Source organism: Carya illinoinensis, chromosome 13 (genome assembly GCF_018687715.1).
Source record: "Carya illinoinensis cultivar Pawnee chromosome 13, C.illinoinensisPawnee_v1, whole genome shotgun sequence".
Taxonomy (NCBI): domain Eukaryota; kingdom Viridiplantae; phylum Streptophyta; class Magnoliopsida; order Fagales; family Juglandaceae; genus Carya; species Carya illinoinensis.
This window is the reverse complement of record NC_056764.1, coordinates 9205368-9231333: the sequence shown is the minus strand read 5'-3', so window position 1 is coordinate 9231333 and position 25966 is coordinate 9205368. Positions and strand designations below refer to the sequence as shown.

Genomic DNA, 25966 nt, shown 5'->3' with positions numbered 1-25966 from the left:
CTCATCACAACATAATTTAAACGAGACCTTAAAGTAAAATAAAAAGTAATAATATTTATACACGACAGTTAATTTACGTAGATTGATAACCTCATGCATATTTATCACATATGAGTACTACATCGATATCTAAATGATCTTAATTCATGTTTCAGAGTTACGATATATAATATTTTATTTTTATTGAAAATGCGAAATTATCCATTAATTTTAAATAAATTTTTATTTTCTAATTATAAGGACGCAAATTTAAAATGAAAACGTATATATAGATCAATTTTTTATCGTCGGATCGATTATATGATTACCAGGTGGCATGCATTCATGGCTGGTAAGATTTTTATTTATTTTTAATTAACAACTTAATATATAAGTATTTGATTATATATATATATATATTTGCAAGCATTTCAAAGCTCATCGTGATAAAGATTCTTTTAATAAACAGTTGCTTTTTTATTGGAAGATTGGTTTTTATATAATCTGAAATTTAAAGTAGTTTGGAGGCTGGCTAACTACCTAAAGTTTAATAAGGGGCCAAATGCATGGGGCTGTTATAAGTACGTTGAAAAATCCCAACAGCGTTTGAAATCGACAAACCCATTATTAATAGAAGCTGTTAATAACTTGAATGATCAAAAGGGTCACAACCATATAGATAGATAGATCATGATCCGCGCAGGCCGATCGATCCTTAGCATATCCATCAACGGTTTCGCAACAAGTAATTGCCCTAAAAATAGACATTGATTAGCTATGGAGGTTGGTAATTGCTCTATTTGTTCCATGCATATATGCATGCATTGAAAAGACTCAAAACTAATTTTGAGAACAAGTTTAAAGAACCGGCCTGCAACTTCCCTTTATTGTCGTCTCGATCATAATTCCTTGCATATATATGTTATTTTCGGTTCTCTCCGGTGATCTCTAGCTAGCTACCCCATTTTTTTCGTCTGAAAAAGACCAAGAAATATTTAAGGTAGACAGTTCTGATCATCGCCGGCATGGCAGGATCAGAAGCAACTCCGGCCAAAATTTCAAACTTTATTCCCTCAGACATTATCACGGTAACAGAATGTGTTCACCTTCCCGGCAGGATCCATTCGGCGGGCCTGTGGAACTACTTTCATTCTGGGAAATCATTCTCGTTTTCATTGCCACTGTTTGAGATCCAGATGATTGTTATTTTCATCATCACGCAGGCCTTCCATTATATTCTCAAGCGTCATGGAATGCCTCCTTTTACCTCTCAACTCATTGTACGTAGTACTGCCCTCTTCCCGCCACTTCCTCTCACTGCATATATATATATATATATATATATATATAATATTATTAATTAATTTAATTGAAATTATTTAGTCGAAAGAAAATCTATTTGTAAGCGTAATCATGTTAATTCACACTCAAGCACATCACTTTATAAAATAGTATTTGTGTTTTAACATTTTACAAAAAAAATATTATGAAAATCATATCCATGGTTATCGCCGTGGACATCATGTGACTCAAATATTTTTCTTAGATTTATTATTTTTCAATTAAAAAAATAGAAATAAAAGCTAAAACAACTTCTAAGGTTTAATTGTTTGGAAATAGATCTCATCTCAAAATTCTCATTCCATCTCATTCCCAAACATAATTCAAATATAAAGTTTTCAAACTAATCCTTATAATTTTTCCGAACTTTCAAACAAAAATAAAAAACAATTCAACCTTTTTAAATCTCCAAATAAAAGTAATATTATAAAATTATATTCTAACAATATTTAAGCTTTATAATATTTTTTATTCAATTTTTTTTCTCTCATTTTCCAAAACCCAAAAAAATATTCAACTCAAACTATCCTACGACTATACATAAAATTCTCATCTTATCTCGCTACTGTGAAAAGATTTATTTATTTATTTTAAAATGCCAACAAACGTATGCTTTTTCTATATTACCCTTTATTCATTTCACTTTTCTCCGTGATCATACTTTTCAATATATATATTTATGAAAAAAAAAATTATAATTGTTCATGATCTGTTACAACAATGATGTGGTTTAAGCATGTTTAAGTTAATCATGATCATATTGATATTTGTTTTAGGGATAAATATACTATGCCCTCTAAACTGCTAAAACCAATGCATTGTACTCTCAAAAATTAATCCCGATCGTTGAGATGAATGGAAAATAGATAATATAAGACACTCTTGATGCTGAGATCATAAAAAAGAATTCAAAGTATCGGTTTTTAGTATAAGTTTGATTATTAATTAATAATATGAAAGAAGCGTTGATAATTTGAGAGTTTAAAGTGTATATTTTATGTGTTTTCTTTTGTACGATATATATGAATTAAGATAAACATTAATATAGAAAAATAAATTTTTTTTTAATATAAATTTTCCCCCAAAAATAATATATATAATTTGTATCAGACTCGTACTGAATTGCATATGCTCTTTAATTACGTGAACCAGGCTGGCTTCATTCTCAGTTCACGAATCCTTGGGCACTTCAAGGTATTAAAGGTTATATTTTCCTCCAAAAGTCAAGAATTGATATATGTGCTGGGTTTCTTCGGTCATGTACTGTTTGTGTTTGTGAGTTCTGTAAAGACCGATATGGGAACGATGAAGAGAATGGGAAGGAAAGCCATGTGTACTGGAATTGCCTGCTATGTGTCACCTTTGTTAGTTGGCAATTTACTGCAGTTCACACTCGGAAGATCTTGGCTATCCGAAGAAATGAATAAAAGATCATTTCTAACAGTAGCTCATTCGCTAACTTCATTTCCGGTTGTCGCTTATCTTCTCGAGCATCTTAGGATTCTGAATTCCGAGCTGGGTCAATTAGCCTTATCTGCATCATTTGTCAGCGAACTTTGTGGCAAGATGATCATGTTGCTTTCCGAAATGGTTAGAATTTCGTACGAGGTAGGTGTTACGCGCGCTGTGATGACGGTCGTATCAATTCTCGTCTTTTTTTTGTTCGTTGCATATATTTTTCGACCGGCAATGTTTTGGGTAGTGAGGAAGACACCTGAAGGCAAGCCTGTCAAAGGCATGTATATTCACATCATCATGGCGATAATGTTTGTGTCCGGGTTGTATGCTAATTATAATGGTTTGCCTTTCTTCTTCGGACCTTTTGCTCTTGGTTTGGCTGTACCAGCTGGACCTCCTTTAGGATCCACCATTGTTAGCAAGCTCAACTGCTTTACTGAAGAAGTGTTTCAACCACTCTATGTGACTGCAGCTGCCATGAAAGCAGATATCCATTCAATCACATTCAGTGACAGATCCATGATGTTCAACATTATCCTGATGTATTCTACATTTGTGGCAAAAATGGTGGGGTCTATGGTTCCAACTTTGTACTCCAAAATGCCCTGGAATGATGCTTTAGCAGTTGCTCTGATTTTGAGTTTCAAAGGTGTCAGCCATCTGACCATATATTTGTGCGTTTTAATGTTTCAGGTAACTATACTAATTTCTACCCCATTTTTCTCCTAGGAAATTTAATTACCTTGGGGGCAAACCACAGCCCCAAGGCTCCTATTACTTCTTACTATATATATGGAGTTAACATATCCTACTAATTCTTCTTGTAAAAATTATCTTTTTGCCAACTGGATGAGCTACTTTTTTCCATGGTTGTGACTGTTTCAAAAAGCAGGCCACAACTGGAAGAGTGAAAGAACATATTGATCAATCCTTAGCACATGATATTCCGGTGTAGTAGCCTGAGATGTTTTCATGAACAAGGTTAAATTACTGATGGTTTTTGTTCCGACTTTTTATGGTTCTATTCAAACTCAGGGGTATGAGAGAGAAGGAAAACCGGTGTTCTCTTTGTTTACTATTGCGATGATAGTAAATGCAATGATCATTCCAGCTTTGGTGAAGTACCTGTACGATCCGTCAAGGAAATATGCAGGTTATCAGAAAAGGGATATCATGCATTGCAGAAGCAATGCAGAGCTCCGAGTCCTGGTGTGCATCCACGGGCCTGATAATGTTGCTGCAGCAATCAAACTACTTGAAGCTGCATGCTTGTCTAGAGAAAGTCCCCTTGGAATTTATGTGCTTCACCTTGTCCGACTAATCGGTCGATCCTCCCCAGTTTTCATTTACCACAACAAACAGAAAACTTTTGGTTCCAGTTCTACCTTTTCAGAGAATATCATTATCCCTTTCGAACGTTTCAAACAAGAAAAGAGAGTGGTTGGATTATCCGTAAACCTTTTCACAGCAATCACTCCACCCAAGAGCATGCATGAAGACATTTGCTCCCTTGCATTGGACAGGCTCACATCCCTCATAGTGCTGCCATTCCATCGAAAATGGTCCATTGATGGGTCAATTGAATCAGAGGACAATAACATAAGGACCTTAAACTACAATGTCCTCGAAATAGCTCCCTGCTCCGTCGGGATCTTAGTCGATCGTGGCCATTTAGGCCGCTCGATGGCTTCAACGCAGTCATCCTATTCTGTTGCCATGTTCTTCTTAGGAGGTAAGGATGATCAAGAGGCAATAATTTTTGCCAAACGCTTGGCCAGAAACTCGAACGTCAACCTGACTGTGCTTCACCTTGTTGCCTCTGAAACTGAAGGAGATATCCACATAGACAACTTGCTTGATTTCGAGGTCTTAAAGGATGTCAAGCGTAACAATGTGGGTAATGGATCATATGTGATATATTCAGAGGAGAAAGTGGAAGATGGGCCTCAGACGGCAATGATAATTCGCTCTATGTCATACAAGTTTGACCTTATAATAGTTGGCAGACGACATAACATAAATTCCCCTCAGACCTCTGGGCTTGCGGAATGGAGTGAATTCCCAGAGCTTGGGATCATTGGAGACTTGCTCGCCTCCTCAGATATCGATAGCAAAACTTCTATCTTGGTGGTGCAGCAACAACAAACAGATAATAGCTAGGTAGTCACGGCAGGAGAAGTACATATCAAATTGAGATCAATCTAAAATGTTCCATCCACGCATCTTCTCTTGATTTGTTTTTTTTATTTTTATTTTTTATTTTTCGGTGATACTGTAAATTATAAGAGATCACAATGCGTGAGGGATTTAGGTTTATATTTAGTATCAAACGGCCTTCCCCTTATTGTGAAGCCTAGTTCTTACCAATTTTAGATAACTATAATTATCAAGCGTAGTGATCAATTCAGTTATTAACTAATCACACTTCTTTTTGCATCCTCATATTTTTCTATCTTAAATTAAAATGTGATGCGATCCATGATATCATGTCAAACCAAACTAGGAAGAACAAGCTAGTGGTGACTTATTTTATCCCATTTTCTTTGTGGTTTTGAATGTGCCTTAGAGCAGCTGCGTCTTCCAACAATTCCTTGAACGACCTAATCATGTACGTAGATGATCATGTCTTTTTATCTGCAAAGATGCTTTGATCAAAACTAGATGCGTTCTATATACTTCCTGATCTCTGTAAGCCACTCCCCAAGCATTGCGTAGGATCCTAAATCTGAGTACACCATAGTGCGTACAAGAATGTTTGAAACCGAGTAGCCAACCAACCTTCACCACAAAAAAACAAAAACATTATACAAAAAATTTTCCTGCCTTGTAACATACACACGACTTCCCCCACAATCCAATCCAAGTCAAGATGGTGGCAGTATTAAAGTGAAGATTTCCAACATTTTTGTCTAAATATAATAAATATGTATATAAAATGACTTGGATTGACAATGATATAGATAAGTGCAAACTTTACCACCCAGCAGACTTGGACTGAGGCCACCTATTCCAATATTATAATTAGCAACACAACCAACTTCAGAGAGATGGAAAGATATGGAAAAACAATGGAAGAGACCTCACAGACTGGTGCTGGTTCCTTGTCCATTCCAAGGTCACATAAACCCGATGCTTCATTTGGGTTATATTCTACATTCCAAGGGCTTCTCCATCACAATCTCTCACACCCAATTCAACTTCCCCAACACGGCAAACCACCCTGACTTCCATTTCCTACCCATCGTGGATGGCTTCTCTGATCGTGTCGTCTCCTCTGGGAACTTTATAGATGTGATTTCTTCTTTCAACAACAACTGCAGAGCTCCCCTTGAGGAATCACTGGCCTTGGTGATGGAAACAAGGGAGTATGACGGTGAGATTACCTGCATCATATATGATGAATACATGTATTTCGCCGCAGCAGTAGCAAAGCATCTGAAGCTTCCCAGTATCATCTTGCGCACTAGCAGTGCTATACATGATCTGACTTACAACGCAATTCCTGGGCTTCTTAAAGACGGTCACATTTCTACACAAGGTACGTGTTATTTTACCTAGCAAACAAAAGAAAAAGTTTGTATCCAAAGTGTTGTTGGCCCTGATTAACTGTATATTGGTCCCATCACTAACCATGAGGTCCTGAGTTATAGTTTATTGATGGTCTACCAGAGAGATAAGACCCAGCATTACATATTCACACACTAGCCGAAATCACATACGACATTAAATGCTATAAGACCCACATGTGCTTATATCTCTCCAAAATTAGACCATCCAATTCAGTCAAGAAATGATTCCTATTTTCGAGTTGATAGCAGAAAAAAGTACAAATTTTGATAATTAAGAGTAATCTTCAGATGCAGATCCTATATTGCTGGAATCAGTGCCGGGGCTTCATCCTCTCAGATTCAAAGATCTCCCTATTACCAATTTCAAAAGTATAAACGACTTGCTGCAGCTAATAGCCAATGCGCATGAAACCAGAACATCTGCGGCCATCATTTGGAACACCATGGACTGCCTCGAAGGGAAATCACTGGCACAGCTCCAGCAGCAAAGCCAAGTTCCATTATTCGCGATCGGCCCTTTCCACAAAATAGCTCCCGCCAAATCCTGCAGTATACTGGAAGAGGATACAAACTGCATTGAATGGCTAGATAAGCAAGCCTGTAACTCTGTCATCTATATAAGTTTAGGGAGTATAGCATCCATGGACAAGAAAGAGCTAGCCGAAATGGAATGGGGGCTGGCTAACAGCCAGCAGCATTTCCTATGGGTGGTTCGACCGGATCCAACAACTACTTGTTCAGAATGGACAGATTCACTTCCTGAAGGTTTCATAGAAGCCATTGGAGAAAGGGGTTGCATTGTGAAATGGGCACCCCAGAAGGAAGTGTTGGCACACGGTGCGGTGGGAGGATTTTGGAGCCATTGTGGTTGGAATTCGACCCTTGAAGGTCTCTGTGAAGGTGTTCCAATGATATGCCAACCATATTTTGGAGATCAGTGGGTGCATGCAAGGTACTTGACCCAAGTATGGAGAACCGGACAGGAATGGGGAGACAATATGGAAAGAGGGGAGATAGAGCGGGCTGTAAGAAGGCTGATTGTGGATAAAGAAGGGAAGGAGATGAGGCAGAGGGCAGTGCATTTGAAGGAGAAGATTGATATTTGCATGTCGGAAGGTGGTGGCTCTTACAATTCATTATATGAGTTGGTAGGGTATATCCTGTCGCTCAAAATTGCTTAGTCTTTAAATCAGAAAGCACCTAAATTTCCTAGCTTTCTCTGCTAGGGTAATAGCATCGGATGTCAGATGAAAACTACTGCTATATTATATGAAAATAAACATATATATGAAATCAAACAGTCCTCCTGCTTCTGAATTAAGTTTGCCATAAAAGTAATGTGCTCGAGAAAATATGTTAGGACTCGGGAATTACTACAGCTTCTTTTTTATACCACAGAGTAATAACCGTTAAGAACATAACTTATTTATTTCCAGACAAACCAAGCTCAGCTTAGCATTACAAGAACAGAAACATCGCATACTTAAACGACGCATTACATCAAACAACTTCAAATGCAACTCGGAGCTCACAGTGACCTTCAACAAACCACACACCCTATTAACATAGTGAGGGACAAAGGAAGAGCATAGATTTAGCCGGACCCGGAGATATCGATGTTCCTGACGTTAGGCATCCTGGCCTCCACTTTTGGAACAGTCACAGTAAGACACCCATTGTGCATGGAGGCCTTGAGCTGCTCGAGCTTCGCATCGTCCGGGATCTTGAACCTGCTCATGAACCTGCCGCTCTCCACGCTCACCTGGAGCACTCGATCATCTTGGAGCTCAACTAGCACGTCCTCGTCCATAAATCCCGGAAGAGACGCCGTCAAAACGTGGGCAGTCTGAGTTTCCCTCCAGTCGAGACTGGTGTTCACGGAGGTTCCGAAAAGGGAGAGAGGGCGGAACCCTAAGAGTGAGGAAGGAAAATCGCTGAATGGGTCCCAAAGGCCGTTCTCTGGGAAGTTTTGGAATGGATCCCACAGGTCTCTGGAGGAGGAGTTGGAGTTGGAGACATTGCTCTCTCGCCCAGTAAATGGAACGATCGACATTTCTGCTCAGCTAACTAGAGATTCGATAATTGGGAGATTCCAGAGTTTGCTTGAAGGGAAAGCGGAAGAAATGAGCAGAGAAAGTGAAGGTGAAGGTGAGAGGGGCACTTTCGCGAGATTTCAGTAAACTTCCTCTGCCTTCTAGAGCTATGGGGAAGTGTCGATGGGGCTTAGAAGTTCTAGATGAGCAAAAGCCCGCCCAACGATACAATGGGCTTCAGGCTCGGTTTTTTTTTTTTCTTTTTTTTTTTTTTTTTAATTAAAAGTGTCTAATATTATAAGAAAAAATAGTCATAACTATAAGAATTATTTATCTTTATTTAATTTATATTGAATCATATTATAACTTAAATTAGATATTTTTCTTGACACGTCTCCTATTTACAAATCAAATCAAATAAAAGTTCTTAGGCAATCATACTAACAAATATAATTATTCTAAAAATTTTACACTACACATCATTTACATGATATAATTTAATTTATAAGATTTAAATTTTAAAATTTACTTTTTACATTAAACTATGTCATATTGATAATATGATTTGTAGTTATTCTTTAAAAACATTTTTCTACAAGATGCTTAAAAGTAGGATGGGGATTGACTACATGCACCTCGCCCATGCACCTGAACCCTGCTTGAGAAAGGCAGGGCAATTTGCCCGCATCCCAGGACGATAAGGGGGCAAGTGCCGAGAGGGGCATTGCCCTCAGGCAGATTTTACCCACCCGCTCGTATGTGTGTGTGTGTGTATATATATATATATATATATATGTATGTATGTATGTATATATATATTAAAAAATAATTTTTTAATAAAAAGACTTGATTTTGTTTTAGGTTAAATTTTGAAATACAAATTCTCGTGTCACACCTTTTCTTTTCCTCTCTCTTCTCTTTTTATGTTTTGCCTCATTCTCTCGTCATCGCCGTTATATCTTTCTCTCCCCCTCTCCCCATGCTCATGCGATACCTCACAATGGGCAAACATTCATCAAGCCAATCCGCCCACTTGAACAAGATCACCCACCCATGCAAGACAGGATTAGGACTTGAGACTCAAAGACGACCCTCTTCCCATGCAGATGATGTGGACGGAGTGGCAAGCTGCCTACCTGCTTGGATGACAGCAGGCTTACTTTTTACATATATATATTATATATATACATGAAAAAGGAGGATCGAATTCATAATCTCAAGATGTGAATCTTTAGCGGCACTGGCATAATAGCATTACTTGAAATATTAACGGCAGGCAGCCTGAATTTAAGTCTACATACTAATTGTAAATACATAATCTAAAATCATAATTTAAAATTTTCAACTCCCAAGAAAAGCAAAAGGAGAAAGTCTCGAGGAGTGACCTGCATGTCCATGAGTGGGTAGCTTCCCACTAAAATAATGATATAACTTACATTGTAAGCAAATGGAGCTTGAGCATGCAAATGAAGTTTTACATTTTCATTTTTTTTAAAATTTAACTCGAACATCATCGTGGGATTAGTAGGATCGGATGCTTCTTCTTAACCGATAATGTCGAATTATAATACCGAACACTGATTTAAATAAACAAGATTTACATTAACGCTTGCACTAGCAGTTGTAATAATAGTACAATATTAGGTACCACGCGAACACTCCACATACAATGACGCGAACCACTCAGAAAAGAAACAACCTTACGTAGATCCACAGACCATGGACTCAAAAACATTCTTAAAAACTCAAACCCTTCACATACAAACTGAAATTCCACATAGACACTTCAAAAACGCAATATATAGCTTCTATGTAGATCCATCTGTCGCATCGGAGAGATGACACTGTGATCTTGCTTTGGCTAATTAGATTTAGCCAGAAATTGCTATAGCCTTGACTTCTGGTTTCTTGACTTCCTCTTTTGGGACAGTCACAGTCAAAACCCCATTCTCCATGGAAGCCTTAATCTGATCCATTTTTGCGTTCTCCGGCAGCCTGAACCTCCGCAGGAACTTGCCGCTGCTACGTTCCACCCTATGCCAGGTGTCGTTCTTGTCTTCCTTCTCCACGTTCCTCTCCCCGCTTACCTGAAGAACTCTGTCGTCTTCAACCTCTACCTTCACTTCCTCCTTCTTAAGTCCCGGGAGATCGGCCTTGAACACGTGGGCTTCTGGGGTCTCCTTCCAGTCGATCCTGGTGTTGGCAAACGCAGAATTTTCGCGAGAAAACTCGGAGAAAGGGGTGGAAAATGGAGAAGGGAAAGGAAAATCCCTGAAAGGGTCCCAAAGGTCGAGAGCAAAGGGATCGGAGTCTCGTCGGCCACCAAAAAAGCTTGGAATAAGCGACATGGTTACTTTGCTTGTTTTGGCGCTGGGTGGACTTGGGTGTGAGGTATTAAATCGAGGCGAAACAGTGATTGGTTGCAGAGTATGTTAGAAGAGAAGATGCTTTTCAGATAACTCCACGATGAAATGAAATAGGACAGGCTCCAATACTTATATAGCACTTTAGAAGGGACATTCTAGGGCTTTCTCGTACCTTATCTCGTTGTTAATGGATTGGCACTTTCCATTGCAATTGGTCTGGCACTTTGATGGACGAAGTTTCTAGCCTTCTTCCCGACCTACATTTCCTATGGACCGAATAATGGCCCAAAAATGGGGGAAAGGTACTTCATATATTTTTAATTTTTTTAATGATTAAAAGAGTGAATATTAATGAATTTATATTTTTAATTTTTTAATTATTAAATATGTTTAAAAAAATTAAAAAATAAAATAAAATAATTTATTTATACTAACGGGCATATTTAATAAATATATTTATAATCATCCTAGCATTGTCTCAAAAATGGGATACAACTTCCGGTCAAAGGGTATGGAAACCTAATTGTGGAGGGCCCAATTAAATCCATGAGTAGTTAGCTCACACTTAATTTGGTCAATATGTATGATGATAACTTGGGTCCACAAAGTTTAGGGTAGATTTATAAAGGAAGCTGTTACGTTCACATAGGATGGTTACTGAAGGTGGCCACCGAAAAGGTAAATTTTTTTTTATACATTTTTGTATATATTTTAAAAATAAAAAATTTACAACATTATTTTAAAATATTTTTTTAATCATTAAATAACAAATATATATATAAAATAAAAAGTACAATAGATGGCCACGTGGCCACCATCTATGGATAAAGCATTATCCATTGGTAAAACAATGGGTGGGTAGGTAACCCTTCAAGTGTCAAGACGTTAGGTTGATGGTCAAGGTCTTTGGAACAGGTGGTATAAAACTCTCTCTCTAAATGAGATAAATGTATTTAAAAAAAGAGGAATGTTACGTACAGTTACTTTTATGTATTTTTTGTGCACTTCATTGATATGATTGACTGGATTAATTTTTTTAATATTCAACTAATCATATCACTGGAGTGCACAAAAGAGTGCACAAAAATGACTGCACATAGAATTTTTGTTAAAAAAAGTGTTGGTTGATGAAATTAAATTCTTCATCTTTACATCACATATCATTTATAATTTATTTTTTCACTTATCAAATATGTAATGTATGGATAACGAGTAAATAAAATTAATTAGTTTAAGAAAAATAAAATTAAAAAATAATAAAAATAAATATAATATATGATGTGTGGATATGATGAATAGAAAAACTGTAAGTACATACTTAATTTATCAAAGCAGAGAGAAGGCAAACAACTAAAAGCAACCCCCAATAAAAAAGTGTTTAATCTATAAAGACAAAAAATAATCTTATAAAAATAGATTTAGGACAAGTTTTTTTTTTTGAAGGCAAATTTAGAACAAGTTTGATAAAGATATCTCAACTCTAAATTCTCATATTAATTTAAAATTCTCGTCTTATCGTTATCACTTTTTTAAATTTTTACATAAAATATAATATACAATTCAACTTTTTTAAATTTCAATTCAACTTTTTTAAACTTCAAAATAATAATATTTAAAAATAATATTTTAAATTTTTATCTCAATTCAAAATTCTCATCTTACTTACCAAACCTCGTTACCCACTCGCTTTGCACTTGCTTCGGCTTTCATGCGTAAGAGCTAATGACCTCATATGTGCCTAACCCCAAGTCTTAATATATTACTTTAAAAATTTGGCATTGGCATCGGTTTTAAGTTTTTAAGTGATGTTTATATTTTCTTAATAAAATTCACATAATAAGTTTTACAGTCTTTTTATTGCAATTGTATTTTCCGTACACCAGAATTCGCAAGAGCTGCTGTTGCTATAAGCTAGTGGTCCTGTTAGGATAAAAACAAGTTCAATTTTGGTAATGGATGCGCCCTATACAGAATTTTATAAAGCTGAATGTTGATGATAGTACAATTTTTGTAACGGATGCATCCTACACAAAACTTTATGAAGCTGAATGTGGATGATAATAGGATCGAAACCCAAGAAAAAGTGGAGGGGTAGGAATTCTTAGAGATATGAAGGGTCATATCACATTAGATTTGTGTTTTTACCAACATTACCACGTTAGCTCAAATAATATTGTTGAGATTTGAGTGTTATAAGATGGTCTAATCAATTGTTGATTCATGAATATAAATCATGTTGAAGTGGAAAAGTGATTCTAAACTTGTGACTCAATGGTGGGATAAAGGTATACCGATACTGTGGAGGTATCACATTTACTAGAAACAAGTTAAACGGTGACAAACTCGATGGAAATCTCCTACTCTTTTTGAGAAACGAATCACACAATTGACAGACTTGCCAAATTGAGTTCTAGTCATAAGAAGGTTTTCTTTGAGTCCACTCATAGTCTACCAAAAGACATTCTAGGAGTTGTTTGTATGGATAAAGCTAGTTTTCATATTCTTCATAAAAAATAACAGGTTTGTTTTCCTTGCTTTTTATTTTATTTTGGTTTATCTTTATTATTGTTGCTTTTGGTATTTTTGCTGTTTTCTAATGTACTGTATAGTTTTTTAGTTTTTTTCTAGTTAGTTTGGATGCCTGTTTTGATTTTTTGAATGAGAAATAATATTTGTAGTCGTGGTTGTGCAAGCGGCGTACAATCGCTTTAAAAAAATGAATTAATATAAAATCCACATGAAAAAAAAATTAACTTTTTAATCGTGGACCTTACTCTTTTTCAAAACGATTGCACGGCGTTTGTAATTCCACGACTATATGTGGCATTGCTATGAATGAATATGTATAACACCCAAGTATTAAGATGTAATCACGGTATTCTTCCATTATAAATAAGAATTATCAATAAAATTTGATTACCGCCTTCTTCTTAAAAAGTAAGGAAAAAAAAAAGCTAATGATCCTAACAAATATATCATACAATAACCTTCTTCACTTTTATTTAAGAATTAATTTTCATAATTCTTCCTCATTGGTTCCAAGGTAACAACAAAATGTAATTCCTTTTCCATCATTTTCGCTGTAATTCAAAACTTTGAGTAACAGCCCAACAAAATGATTGATCTACAGATGCACACCTTTTTTGGGAAGAGCATTATCTTTGGTTTGCAACTAACGGAGATGAGAGAGAGAGACCGACTGACGGAAAGGGAGAGGAGAGGGGAGAAGAGAGAGAGAGAGAGAGAGAGGAAGAGAAGAGGGGAAGAGAGGCTTCAGAGATATGTCAACCAAAGAAAAAGGTTGGTTTTGCACCTCTCAACTCCACCCATTGTGAATAACATAAACAAGCTACGTGTTGAGTTTTTATTGAAGGGTGTAAAATACAAATACACGTCACGTCCTGTTTGCGAATTTTTTTTTTCCTTTTTTCTTTTCATATTTTTTTGATATATTTAAATATTTTTTAAAAATAAAAAAATATACAAATACATTTAAAATCACTTCCTTAATTATTAAATAAAAAAAAATTTACTTAACGGTACAATTAAACGGTACCGCCCAAGCGGCATTGTAGCATTATGCTTTTATGAAATCCCACCTATCTCGGGTAAAGCCAAAACGAAAGCTAAGAACATCTATATTGGTTTTTTTAAATTACTTTTCATATTCAAATTTGACTCATTTTTATCAAAAGTTAGCCCACGTTGAATTAGCCAATCCCTTTTCATCCCAAATATGAGCTACAGTAATTTTATCTTTTTCGAAAAGTCCTATAGCAAGTCTATATCAATTATTTATTAATTTCATCTTTTTCTCTTATGTTATTTTGTTATATTTTGAGATTATTATATTATAGATGTGGCATTTTTATGGATTGTATATATGAAATTTGTATTTACATATGAGATTTTATATGAGATTATTATATTATAGATTGTTGTATTGTGAAAATGAAAATCAATATAATTGTTGGAGGTTATTGAAGATTAGGAAAATAAAATAAAAAAGTAATTAAAAAATATAAATTTATTAAAAAAATATAAATAATAAAAAATAATAATATTTTATTATTATAGAAAATATGATGGCTAATCCAATGTAGATTTTAAGTGTTGAGTGGTTAGTTAAAAGTTAAAAAGTTACATATTCTTCAAATTTTGAAGATTAAAATAGCCAATCTAATGCCAACGCTCTAAAAATCCATCCGATAAGGTTGCACCCTCAAATTCACATATTTTTCCTGACTTACCAATTTGCTCTACTTCATGAGATACCTCATTCATGTCTCCTTCTATGCTTTTGTTTTTTTATTTTTTTGTTCTTGTTTATTCTCTCTGCTTCTTTTTTCCTATCTAAAAACTTATAGCAGTCGGCTTAAGGCCTGTTTGGATTGCAAGATTTTCTTTTCTCATCTTATCTCAATATCCAAATACCATAAATACAAATACTTTTTAATTTTAAATATTTAACCTTTTCATCTAATTATTATAATTTTTCAAATTTCTAAATAAAATACAAAAAATAATTTAACTTTTTTTAATATTAAAACAAAAATAATATTAAAAATTATATTCTATCAATATTTTAATTTTATAATAATCTTATTCAAATTTTTTCTCTCATTTTTCAAGATCTCATAAAATATTAAATCAAATCATTTTATTACTTTTCAAGATCTCATAAAATCAAATCAAATCAAATTCCTCAAGAAAAGCAACGTATTTACAATCAAGGTCCATGGAACTTTAATGGCCACTTACTGATTCTAAAACCTTGGCCCCCAAGTCTAACTCTAGCTAAAATAAGTCTGCATTCTACTTTTAAAGTGCAAATTCTGCCACTTGACTACATGACAATAGAAAATGCAACTGATATTGGGAAAGCTTTAGGCAATCTGATCATGGTGGAGGAAGACCCCATTTTTGGGGTAGCATGGAAAAAGTTCATCCGCATAAAAGTAGAAACCAATGTCACAAGCCCATTGAAACAAGGGCTTCTGCTTCCTAGGGAAGGAAATCTACTAACATAAATTACATTGAAGTATGAAAGACTATCCGATTTTTGTTATACATGTGGAAGGCTAGGCCACACTCATATTTTCTGTAGCTTCTAAGACTTCGACCTCACGAGATTATAGTTCGGGCCATGGCTAAGAGCCGAGTACTCCAACTCAACCTCTCAACAAGCCCTCTATCAAGCACATGGTGAGCAAAGTCCAGACTCCACATATTGGACGCCTCAAGTCCAGACACAAAAATTCTAATCATCCCAAATCTGTACATCAAAGGGCCGAAATTTTCTCATCCCCCCAAAGCACAACCCACAAAGCTTGGAATTCCAGATTATTAAAAGGGATGCATATAAATATGATGGTATCGAGAAATCCATACCTGTGCAACCTTCTCCTCCAGAGCTGCAACAACTCTTCCCATCAATAGAATCCTCCTCAGAAATCAGTGCCTCATTCTCCATACTCACTCCGAATCGGTCACTCCATCAAGCCAGTTACAGTGAAACTCGGGCATTAACTCAAGTACCAACTACACTAAATTTCTTCACTATTGACAACAGCTCTAGCTTCAATTAGCCGAACTCAGTACGTGGAATTAATTTTAACTCATCATCAAGTTCAAAGATGCTCAGTATAGAAAAGACTCCAACGGATAAAATAGTTGAAAGAACCATCCCATCCTCAGCAATCCTTTCGTCTAGACGGAACTCTCCATGGAAGTCTCAGTGGAGACAGGTCTATTCTACAATGAGGGAGTTCAAGGCCCATCAAGCTAAGATAAAAGCCTCCCACTTGCCCGGCCCATCAAGGTGAGAGCTCTCAAAACTCTATCTTTTTTAATCGGGCCACTCTAACCCAACCCCCCCTTTATTTAACCAAAACATCTTGGGCCTAGAAAGAGAGATGCTCATCCAAAAGCCCATCCCAATTTCCTTAGCCTAAGTAAGCCTGCCCATCACCTTAATTCGCAAGACAATCTGGACTTGCATGCCTTTGCAGCCCCTCTGTTTCCCCCATCAGCACACACTTCGACTACAACGGAATCCACCATATCACCTCCACCCTTCAGCACATCCTACTTAATGCCTATAATCAGTCCACCGAAACAAAACCCCAAGAAAATTTTCCCCCATGCTCTGAAGTCGACGTAACCTAGCCAGTCACAAAATAAGCCTCCCATCATCCCTCAAGACCCACCTATGAGTAGCTCTCTGCCTTCCCTTTTTGTGGAGGAACACAATACACTTCCTATAAGAAAAGCCTGCCGACTCACTAGTTTCAGTTATGGTAGAGTCGCGAAAGAAAAAAGTTTGCCAAGTTGTGAAAACAGAAAAGTTGACCCCTAAAAGTATTAAGGAAGCAACTGTCATTCAGTGGGATGAGTCAGCTTTGGCCCTATTGGATATGCAATCTGGGTCAACAAGAAAGTTGGGGAACCTCAAAGCAAAAATCAGAAAGGTTCTTTATAGCAGGCCTTGTCCACCTCTAGGTCCATCCAAAAAAGCGAAAGAGGCTAGTTTTGAAAGGCCTCTCTTTAGGAAATGAGGTCTTTAGTGTAGAATTGCAGGGGACTCGCTCGATTCAAGGCAATAAGAAATATAAGGGTATATATTAAGAAATATAATTTGAATGTAATCTTTTTTTCTGAAACCCTGGTGTCGGAAGACCGCACCACATTTATTATATATATTCTAAGTTTCCAAAATTTTGTAGATGATTTAGAGATGCATCTAGAAAAAGTAGTCTCCATTGTTGATTGACTGTTACTCCATCAATTCTTTCTCTAATAAGGGCCCTTCCATGTCTATTAGTCCTGGTGAACTTTGGTCCTAAGAAACCTATATCAATAAGTCAATTTATGTTTATAAGTGATCTCAATCCTTGATTTTGATTATTTAACATCGGACGGCAACCATATTTTTTTGATTGTTCTAGAAGATCGTTGAAGTCTCCTAGACATAGCCATGACCCCAAGTAGGCGTTTTGAATGGAATCTAGGTGACTCTAAAAATTTTCTTTGTTGTTCCTTTGGACTGGAGCATACACGTATGTATTTAACCATGAATGGTGAGGAGGATCAGAATACACTAAAACAGAGATTACATTCATATATATATGAATCGGTTCCATTTCAACACCTAATCGCCACATTAAAAGTAGATCCCCTTTCTTGCAAAAAGATGGGGAACTTGATTCATCAACCTCATATCACCATCATCTATTGTTGCAAACTACGGGATCCCAACACAAGGCTACCTCCTTCAAGTTTGAAGAGTTTTGGATTCACGAGCCATTAAACCACAATATCATTAGAGAAGTTTGGAGTAAAAATTTCCAAGGCAATCTAGCCTATGTTCCTTGCAAGAAAATCAAATTAACAAAAGACACCCTAAAGCTTTGGAATAAAAATTACTTCAGCTGGATTCAAGAAAACATCCAACAATTGGAGCAAGAATTATTGATTACTCAAAGCAACTCTACAAACAACTATGATCAAGATAGAGAAAGGGAATTGCAATTCAAGCTTAACAAGCAAAAGGAATATGAAGAGATGTTATGGCGACAAAAATCAAGGGTATTGTGGCTCACCTCAATAAACTTGAACACTAAATTCTTCCATCTCTCCACAATTGTTAGATGTCGTAGAAATGCCATCGACTCCATTAAATTGGGCCCAGGTATTTGGTCTAGGGATCCCATTGCTATTGAAAATATTTTCATTGATCATTTCAAAGCACTTTATACTTCAACCAACTCGCAAGTCCCAAATCACCTGGACAACCTTTTTGAGAAGCAAATTTTAGATCAAGAAATGAGATGCTTACAGTGGTTCCCAATGAAGAGGAAATACTCAAAGCTTTAAAATAGATTCCAAACCATAAGGCACTAGGACCAGATGGAATGACAACCCTTTTCTACAGACATTACTAGAGTATAATAAAAAATGAGGTGATAGAAGTGGTTCAGAATTTTTTCAGGAGTGGCAAGTTGTTAAAACAACTAAATCACACCAACATTGCCATTGTACTAAAAACCCAATGTCCAAACTCTCCAAGCCAATACTGTCCAATTAGCCTCACAAATGTTTTTTACCAATTATAATCAAAATTCTATCAAACCGCCTCAAAGTTAAAAGAAAACACAATCATAGCTCAAGAACTCTTCCACCATTTAAAGAGGCAATCTGGGGAAAAAAAAGAAAAAAAAAAAAGCAGAGCTAATGGCAGTCAAATTAGATATGGAAAAGGCTTTTGATCAAGTAGAATGAGAATTTCTTCATCATAATTCAAGCTTTGGGATATAGTCAAAAATGGATAGGATTGATTAAAAAATGTGTAACCACTGCTTCTTTCTCGTTCTTAATCAATGAATCTCCGAGAGGTTTTTTTAAGGCTCAAAGAGGACTTAGGCAAGGTGATTCAATCTCGCATTTCCTTTTATTCTAGTTACAGAGACTCTCACTAGAATATTAATCAAAGTAGAAGCCCAATGTCAATTAGAAGGAATAAAAATCAGCAGAAATAGCCCATTCATTTCTCACTTATTGTTTGTGGATGACACCATAATTTTTGCAAGCGCAGTAGAATGCAATGCAAAGTCCATTTCTAAAAGTCTAGCAAAATACCAAGGGTAGTCGGGTCAAAAAGTAAATATGGGCAAATCCTCTATCTTCATTACAAGGAATACTAGCCAAGTGGTCAAGCAAGTAATCTCTCAAAGACTGCCCTTCAAAAGCTCAACGGCAAAAATTAAATATTTAGGACTTCCAACCTCAATGGGGAATAACAAAACAACCATCTTCCAAGAAATTTTGAGTAAGATTGATACAAAATTAAAAGGTTGGAAATCGAAGCTCCTTTTACAAGCCAGAAGATCAATGTTAATTAGATCAGTTGCTAGTACAATCATTTCATATTTCATGTCATCATTCAAGCTGCCAAAATCAATGTGCAAGACCCTTGACACAAAATTTAAAAATCTCTGGTGGGGATTCCCAAAAGGAGAAACTCACAATCTAACCCTAAAATCATAGAAATCAATATGTCAACCAAAAAATAAAGGAGGATTAGGGCTTAGAAGAATAGAGAATTTGAACTCTGCTCTAATTGCTAAATGTTGAACTCAAGGTTTCAAGTTTCATGTGATTATAAATCTACACATGGATTTTGATGATAACAAATGAATTCAAAGAATAAAGAAGTCTCAAGCTCAAGTTGTCTACACAATGGAGTCAAGCACATCAAGGAAACAAGCATGAGCAAGAAGGGAACGAGTTCACATTAAAATTATAGAGTAATGTTGTAAATCTCTTCAAAATTCGAAATTAGGATTAATGCTCAAAATTAATATTTTATCATAAAGCATTAAAATACAATTTCCACATGTGCATGAATATTTTTGAAAATTAAATTTGAAAATTTTGAAAGATGATTGATTGTCATCTTTTGCATGTGCATGCCTTGATTAAAGGGTTGAACTTTGAAAATATTAAAGATGATTGATTGTCATCTTTCACATGTGCATGTTTTATTTGAATATTTTCAAAAGTGATTGATGCTTTTTTAGACTTATACAAAAAGTAAAAGATTAGGTTTGAATTTTTTGAAAATGAAAGTGTGCTCATTTTGTCATATGCCAAAAGTAAAAGATTAGGTTTGATTTTTTTGAAAAAGTGAATGATGTTGTCTTTGACAATTGAAAAAGAAGAACCTTTTATTTGAATTCTTTGAAAAAGTGAATGATGTTGTCTTTGACAATTGAAAAAGAAGAACCTTTTATTTGAATTCTTTGAAAAAGTGAATGATGTTGTCTTTGACAATTGAAAAAGAAGAACCTTTTATTTGAATTTTTTGAAAAAGTGAATGATGTTGTCTTTGACATATGAATCTTTTTATATTTGAATATGAAGTCTCATATGCCTATAAATAGATCATTTGAGAGCTTCACATTCACAACACCAAGAGCATACAACATTCATTCAAAGCTTTCATTCTCTCTTCTCTAAGCATTGAGCCTTAATCCTTGTTCATTTTGAGAGATATAGTTTGCGCTGTATTGTTCTTATTTCACTCATTGAGTAGTGTTTTCTGATAACCTACCCACTATCAGCTCTTGTATCAGAAAAAGGGTGTGTATAACCCTTGTGTGTGTAGAAAGTATTCTACATGGGGAATAGTTGAATCACCACGTGTAAGATGATTGCAAGTGTAGAGGGTGTTCTACACGGATCCTTTGTAGCGGTGTTGTTCAAAGGTGTAATAGGTTTCTATCTCCACCTGAAGGAGGTTGAATAGTGAATTTGGGAATCCTCAAGGGGTAGCTTGAGGCGAGGACGTAGGCAGTGGGGCCGAACCTCGTTAACATACTGAGTTTGTTTCTCTATTACCCTTACTCTTTATATTTATTGTTATTTCATATTTTGTTTATATTTTATATTATATATTTAATTTATAATTATTTTTTTTAATACAACTCAATTCACCCCCCCTCTTGTGTTAGTCATCTGGGCAACACTAAAATAGGATGGAAAATGAGTGAAAATAGAAATGGGTTATGGTGCAATATTCTATCCGCCAAATATCTCAGCAGAAAGGATTTATGGCCCGTTAAGCCGAAACAGTTGGATTATAATTAATGGAAATGAATATTCCAAACGAGGGAGCTCCTTAAGAAAGGAAGATGTTTTCAAATCAATGATGGGTCCTTAGCCAATATTTGGTTAGACCCTTAGATACCAATTGCTGAAAATTACAAACTAAAGCCACTTCAAGTTGAAAATAGATCTGTTCCATCAAATTCTTTGTTAAAAGTCTACAATTTAATCATCAGCAATCCAAAGTCTTGGGACATACAAAAAATGCAAACTCTTTTCGATTCAGATAGCATCCAACAAATTCAACGAATTCCATTATCTAGCCACTCTCAGCAGATCGACAAAATAGTATGGGCACCAAATCATAATAGAAAATTCCCTGTCAAATCTGCTTACAAACAGGTAATAAATTGCTAAACACAAGTCCAAGAGAGTCATATAAGAGATCTATTCAATCTTTTAGGGAATCTAAAAATTCACGAATGGCATAAGCTACTTTATGAAAAATACTTTGGAACATCCTCTTAATCAAAAGAAGAGTGAAAGAAGTTACCCCTTCTCTACCTTTTGATGAATGTTTGTTGTACAATTAGACAGACGGGACTCTTGATCATCTTTTCGTGCAGTGCCCTGTCATTTGGATACTTTAGAATCAAGGCCCTTGGTCATTACATATTGAAAACCTCCCAATTAATTCTATATCGGATTGAAGAAAAATGATAATACGTCCAAATAGGGAGCTAGAACTTAAAGAACAGAACAAACACCATTTCCAACTTTATACAGTCATCATTATGGATCATATCTGACAATTGACAAAACGATATTATTCACAATCATTCTTCATTTGATTTGAACAAGGCAAAAACTCATATTCATCATATTTATTATAACTACATTGATGAATGGGAAAGGAAACAAAGGATCATTGAGAAACAATGAAAAGCTCCACTTCCGTCATTTCTAAATTTCTCTTTTAATGTTGTAATCAAAAATACCTTTTTAGTTATCTCGATATTATGCAAAAACCATAATAAAGACATCATTGAAATCAGAACATAACAAATCCCATCTTTGAATCCTTTGATGGTGAAAGCTTCGACTGCATTATTAGCTACCCAAATGGCATTAGCATTAAATAAAAGAAAAGCCATTTTTGAAAGGGGATGGTTAGCAGGCAATCCAAGCCATTAAAGATCAATACTTCTCTTCCCTATGACGAATCTTTCCAATTATTGAAGATATACAAAAAATTTTCCAGAGCAATCATGAATAAATTCCAATAAAGATTTATAAATTTCAAAATTGATATACACACTCTGTTACACAATGAACACAATGAATAGCTACCATTCTTGTTTTTGAAAACATGTCCCTAATTTCATTTCTTTCTCTTCTTTTATTTTTAACCCTCCTTGAACATTTGTTATCTTATTAATGAAGTTGCTTGATTAGAAGGTTAAAAAAAAAAAAAAACCTCAACACGCCAAATGTCAAAGCCAAATAGGACTGTAAATGAACCAGTTTATTCAATAACTCGTTCGATACTCGCTCGGTTAAACTCGAATTGAACTCAACTCGTGAAAAGAAAAAGCTAATTTGTGAAAGCAAATACCCACTCAATTTGTAAATAACACATACTCGACAAAACTTGACTCGACTCGATTAAGACTCATTTTGACTCGCTCATTTATACTCAAATCAATTCGTTAGTTCAACTAGATTAAAACTCATTCATATATTAATAAATATATACATACACCTATACATGTATATATGTATTAGCTAATAATATAAACATACAATTTTTATAATTAATTATATAATATTTATTCTAATTACTTATGTCCATATAATAAATATACTTCATAAGTATATTTTATAATTTGTGTAATAATTAATCGATAAAATTTAATAATTTTATATACTAATACGTAAAAACCATATACGAAATTGATATATACTATTATATTAAGTATATGTATTAATAATATATATAAATAAATAATATGATGTTATTTTAAATATATCAATTAATTAAATATTAATTATTTAAAATATTATAATTTAATAAAAATTATTAATTATATAAATTCAATATTAATTCTTTTATTTTTTTAATTTATTAATTCGGCTGGAATTCATTTGTGAGACGAACTTTTATCGACTTAAACTCGATGAATAAAAAAAAAAAAAAATCTCAAACTCAAAAAAAGCGACTCGCCTCTATTATAACCCTAAGGTCAAATGATCTTGATTGTAATTTTGGCAACTTGTTCGCCGCTGCTATTCTGTTTACGTCTTAAATATAAATGTTTTGATTGGATTTGAAGCTTCTGATGCATTTGATTTTTCCGAAACTTTAAAATGAAACAAAAAACACAGCGATTAAAAAACTCGAACGCTTAAAAATTATTTAGAGCAACATTTATACGGACATTTTCTCGAACGCTCGGTGCACAAAATATTGGCAGCTTAAATTGATTACATATTGACACATGGTTTTCAAAACACAAAGACACACTTCCCACGTCCATACTTATTTTACAAGCAATTATTATTAGAAAGAGTAAAAACGAAAAAGGGTCAGTGGCAATGCTGGAGACGACTCCTAAAAACTTCAACCAGAAATTTCAATGGCCTTGACATCTGGTTTCTTCACCTCTGCTTTGGGAACAGTAACAGTGAGAACCCCATTTTCCATGGCAGCCTTAACCTGATCCATCTTTGCGTTCTCTGGCAGCCTGAATCTCCTCAAGAATTTGCCACCTCTGCGCTCCACCTTATGCCAGGTGTCGGTCTTCTCTTCCTTCTCCACATTCCTCTCCCCGCTTATCTGAAGCACTCTGTCGTCTTCAACTTCAACCTTCACTTCCTCCTTCTTGAGCCCAGGGAGATCCGCCTTGAACACGTGGGCTTCTGGGGTCTCCTTCCAATCCACGCGAGAATTGACAAAAGCAGAATTCTCCCTCGCTAATTGAGATCCTGATAGAGAAGAAGATGAGAGTGGAAAATTCTTAAAGGGATCCCATATTTCGAGCGAGAATGGATCGAAGACATTGCTTCGTCTGTCCCAAAATGAACTTGGAATCAACGACATCTTCACTTGTTTCCTTTGACACTTAAGTATGGAAGCAAGAGCAATCGACTAAAGATTGAGTTGCGAAAGATCACAAAAATCACTCGGGGATTATGACAAGTTTGAAGTTTGAGAAGCACGAAAATGGCACTCCGATTTATAGATTTGAGGAGGATCCTTCGAGTGCTTTCACGAGAACTGAAGGATTCTTCGAGTACTTTCCCGAGTGTTCTCGTTCTCTGTTGACGACTCCTTCGTTAACCCTCCAAAGAGGAAACACATCAGCAAAGTCTACCTCTGGGCCCACAAACTTTAAGCAAATTTTGGGTATGTTCCCGATAATGCCACGAAAATGTTCATCTGTCCCTCGAAAGCCACTAATAGTGTCCTCGAAAGGACTAGAAAGCCCACCGAGTATTTATAAGGGCCGTCCTAGGTCAGCCGCTCTTAAGAGCAGTCACATCTGTATCTTCATCTTCATTCTTATAATTTAACTTAAAATTATATTTTTTTAAAATTTTTTTTAAATTTTATTCATTTTCTAAAAACTCACACATCTTATTTCCCATCCCTATTTCTATTCTATTAAATAATATTTCTCTATTCTTTTTTTATTACTTTTTTTCTCTCTATTCCATTTACAACTTTAACTACTAACTCTTTTATCTTATTAACTTTTTTTCAAATATCAATTTCTATTAAATTTTTTTACGGTTTTGACTATCAAATACAATATTTTTTTTTAACCAGAATTCGTATTATAAAAATAGTAATTTTTTTATTTAATTAGTGAATTTTCTAACGTGATTAAATTAGCAACACAGAACAAACAGCAACCACAAGCCGATTAAATTAGCAACACAGAACAAACAGCAACTAGAAGCATAAGCAGAAGACTGCAAAACCCTAAAAAGAATACCCCTCAACACCTAGCCGATACCCAATCATCAAGAATGCATCCGGCGACCGATTCGAGCATCACAACAGTGACACACCCCAAGTATATCCCTCCACCATCAAGAAAAGACACAGACTTGCACAAGTCATAGATCAAAACAAGAAACAAGAAAGAAATAAAGAAGAAAAGAAGAATCAAATACTGGGGAGGATGAGAATGAGAAGGAGAAGAACGAAAACGGAGAAGTTTCCATTTTCCCCAGCGAAAACAGCTCGCATCTGAACGAACAAGGTCACCCGCAACAATACTCCTTGCTTCCTCCAACAAAAAGCGATTCGAACAAAACAGGGAAACCCAGAAGAAAAACAAAGCCAAATCAGAGAATAAAATAGCACTTACAGTCGAGGAGGACAGAATCCGGCCGTGCTGTGTTGCGAGGGAGGGGGGAGAAGAAGACGCGGGCTGGAAGGGGCAACCGTTGGGGCGAGAGAGCGATGCGGATGTACAGTGGGTTCTCAAATATGGGGACCTCCTGTAGCACCCCTAATTTTCATCCCCATTTTGGAGAACGGGATGGAGAGGGTTTTTGAGTCAAACCGCATAATTTTTCCCCAAATTTTAAGGATGGGAGTGAGATG

At 35.4% G+C, this 25966-nt stretch overlaps 5 protein-coding genes and 1 long non-coding RNA gene across 6 annotated transcripts; 2 read left to right on the top strand and 4 right to left on the bottom strand.

Annotated features, from left to right (window-relative positions):
* Window positions 1–1004: 1004 nt before the first annotated feature.
* On the top strand, window positions 1005–5260 carry LOC122290919 (cation/H(+) antiporter 3-like). Its single transcript, XM_043098592.1, has 3 exons — window positions 1005–1259; window positions 2473–3471; window positions 3814–5260. Exons 1-3 carry the CDS (start codon window positions 1005–1007, stop codon window positions 4936–4938), a joined length of 2379 nt encoding a protein of 792 aa, XP_042954526.1. The 3' UTR covers window positions 4939–5260.
* Window positions 5261–5808: 548 nt separating this feature from the next.
* Window positions 5809–7664, top strand: LOC122290801 (UDP-glucose iridoid glucosyltransferase-like). Its single transcript, XM_043098463.1, has 2 exons — window positions 5809–6316; window positions 6636–7664. Exons 1-2 carry the CDS (start codon window positions 5836–5838, stop codon window positions 7526–7528), a joined length of 1374 nt encoding a protein of 457 aa, XP_042954397.1. The 5' UTR covers window positions 5809–5835; the 3' UTR covers window positions 7529–7664.
* Window positions 7665–7717: 53 nt separating this feature from the next.
* Window positions 7718–8546, bottom strand: LOC122290802 (18.2 kDa class I heat shock protein-like). Its single transcript, XM_043098464.1, has one exon. The coding sequence runs from the start codon at window positions 8398–8400 to the stop codon at window positions 7942–7944; it is 459 nt and encodes a 152-aa protein (XP_042954398.1). The 5' UTR covers window positions 8401–8546; the 3' UTR covers window positions 7718–7941.
* A 1415-nt stretch (window positions 8547–9961) lies between these two features.
* LOC122292981 (18.5 kDa class I heat shock protein-like) lies at window positions 9962–10870 on the bottom strand. Its single transcript, XM_043101575.1, has one exon. The coding sequence runs from the start codon at window positions 10726–10728 to the stop codon at window positions 10252–10254; it is 477 nt and encodes a 158-aa protein (XP_042957509.1). The 5' UTR covers window positions 10729–10870; the 3' UTR covers window positions 9962–10251.
* Window positions 10871–15422: 4552 nt separating this feature from the next.
* LOC122291385 lies at window positions 15423–17061 on the bottom strand. Its single transcript, XR_006236619.1, has 2 exons — window positions 16138–17061; window positions 15423–16021 (listed from the first exon to the last, which is right to left on the bottom strand). It is a non-coding gene; the product is annotated as an uncharacterized LOC122291385 (long non-coding RNA).
* A 6678-nt stretch (window positions 17062–23739) lies between these two features.
* On the bottom strand, window positions 23740–24711 carry LOC122291231 (18.1 kDa class I heat shock protein-like). The gene has a single exon (XM_043098881.1). The coding sequence runs from the start codon at window positions 24449–24451 to the stop codon at window positions 23972–23974; it is 480 nt and encodes a 159-aa protein (XP_042954815.1). The 5' UTR covers window positions 24452–24711; the 3' UTR covers window positions 23740–23971.
* Window positions 24712–25966: the final 1255 nt, after the last annotated feature.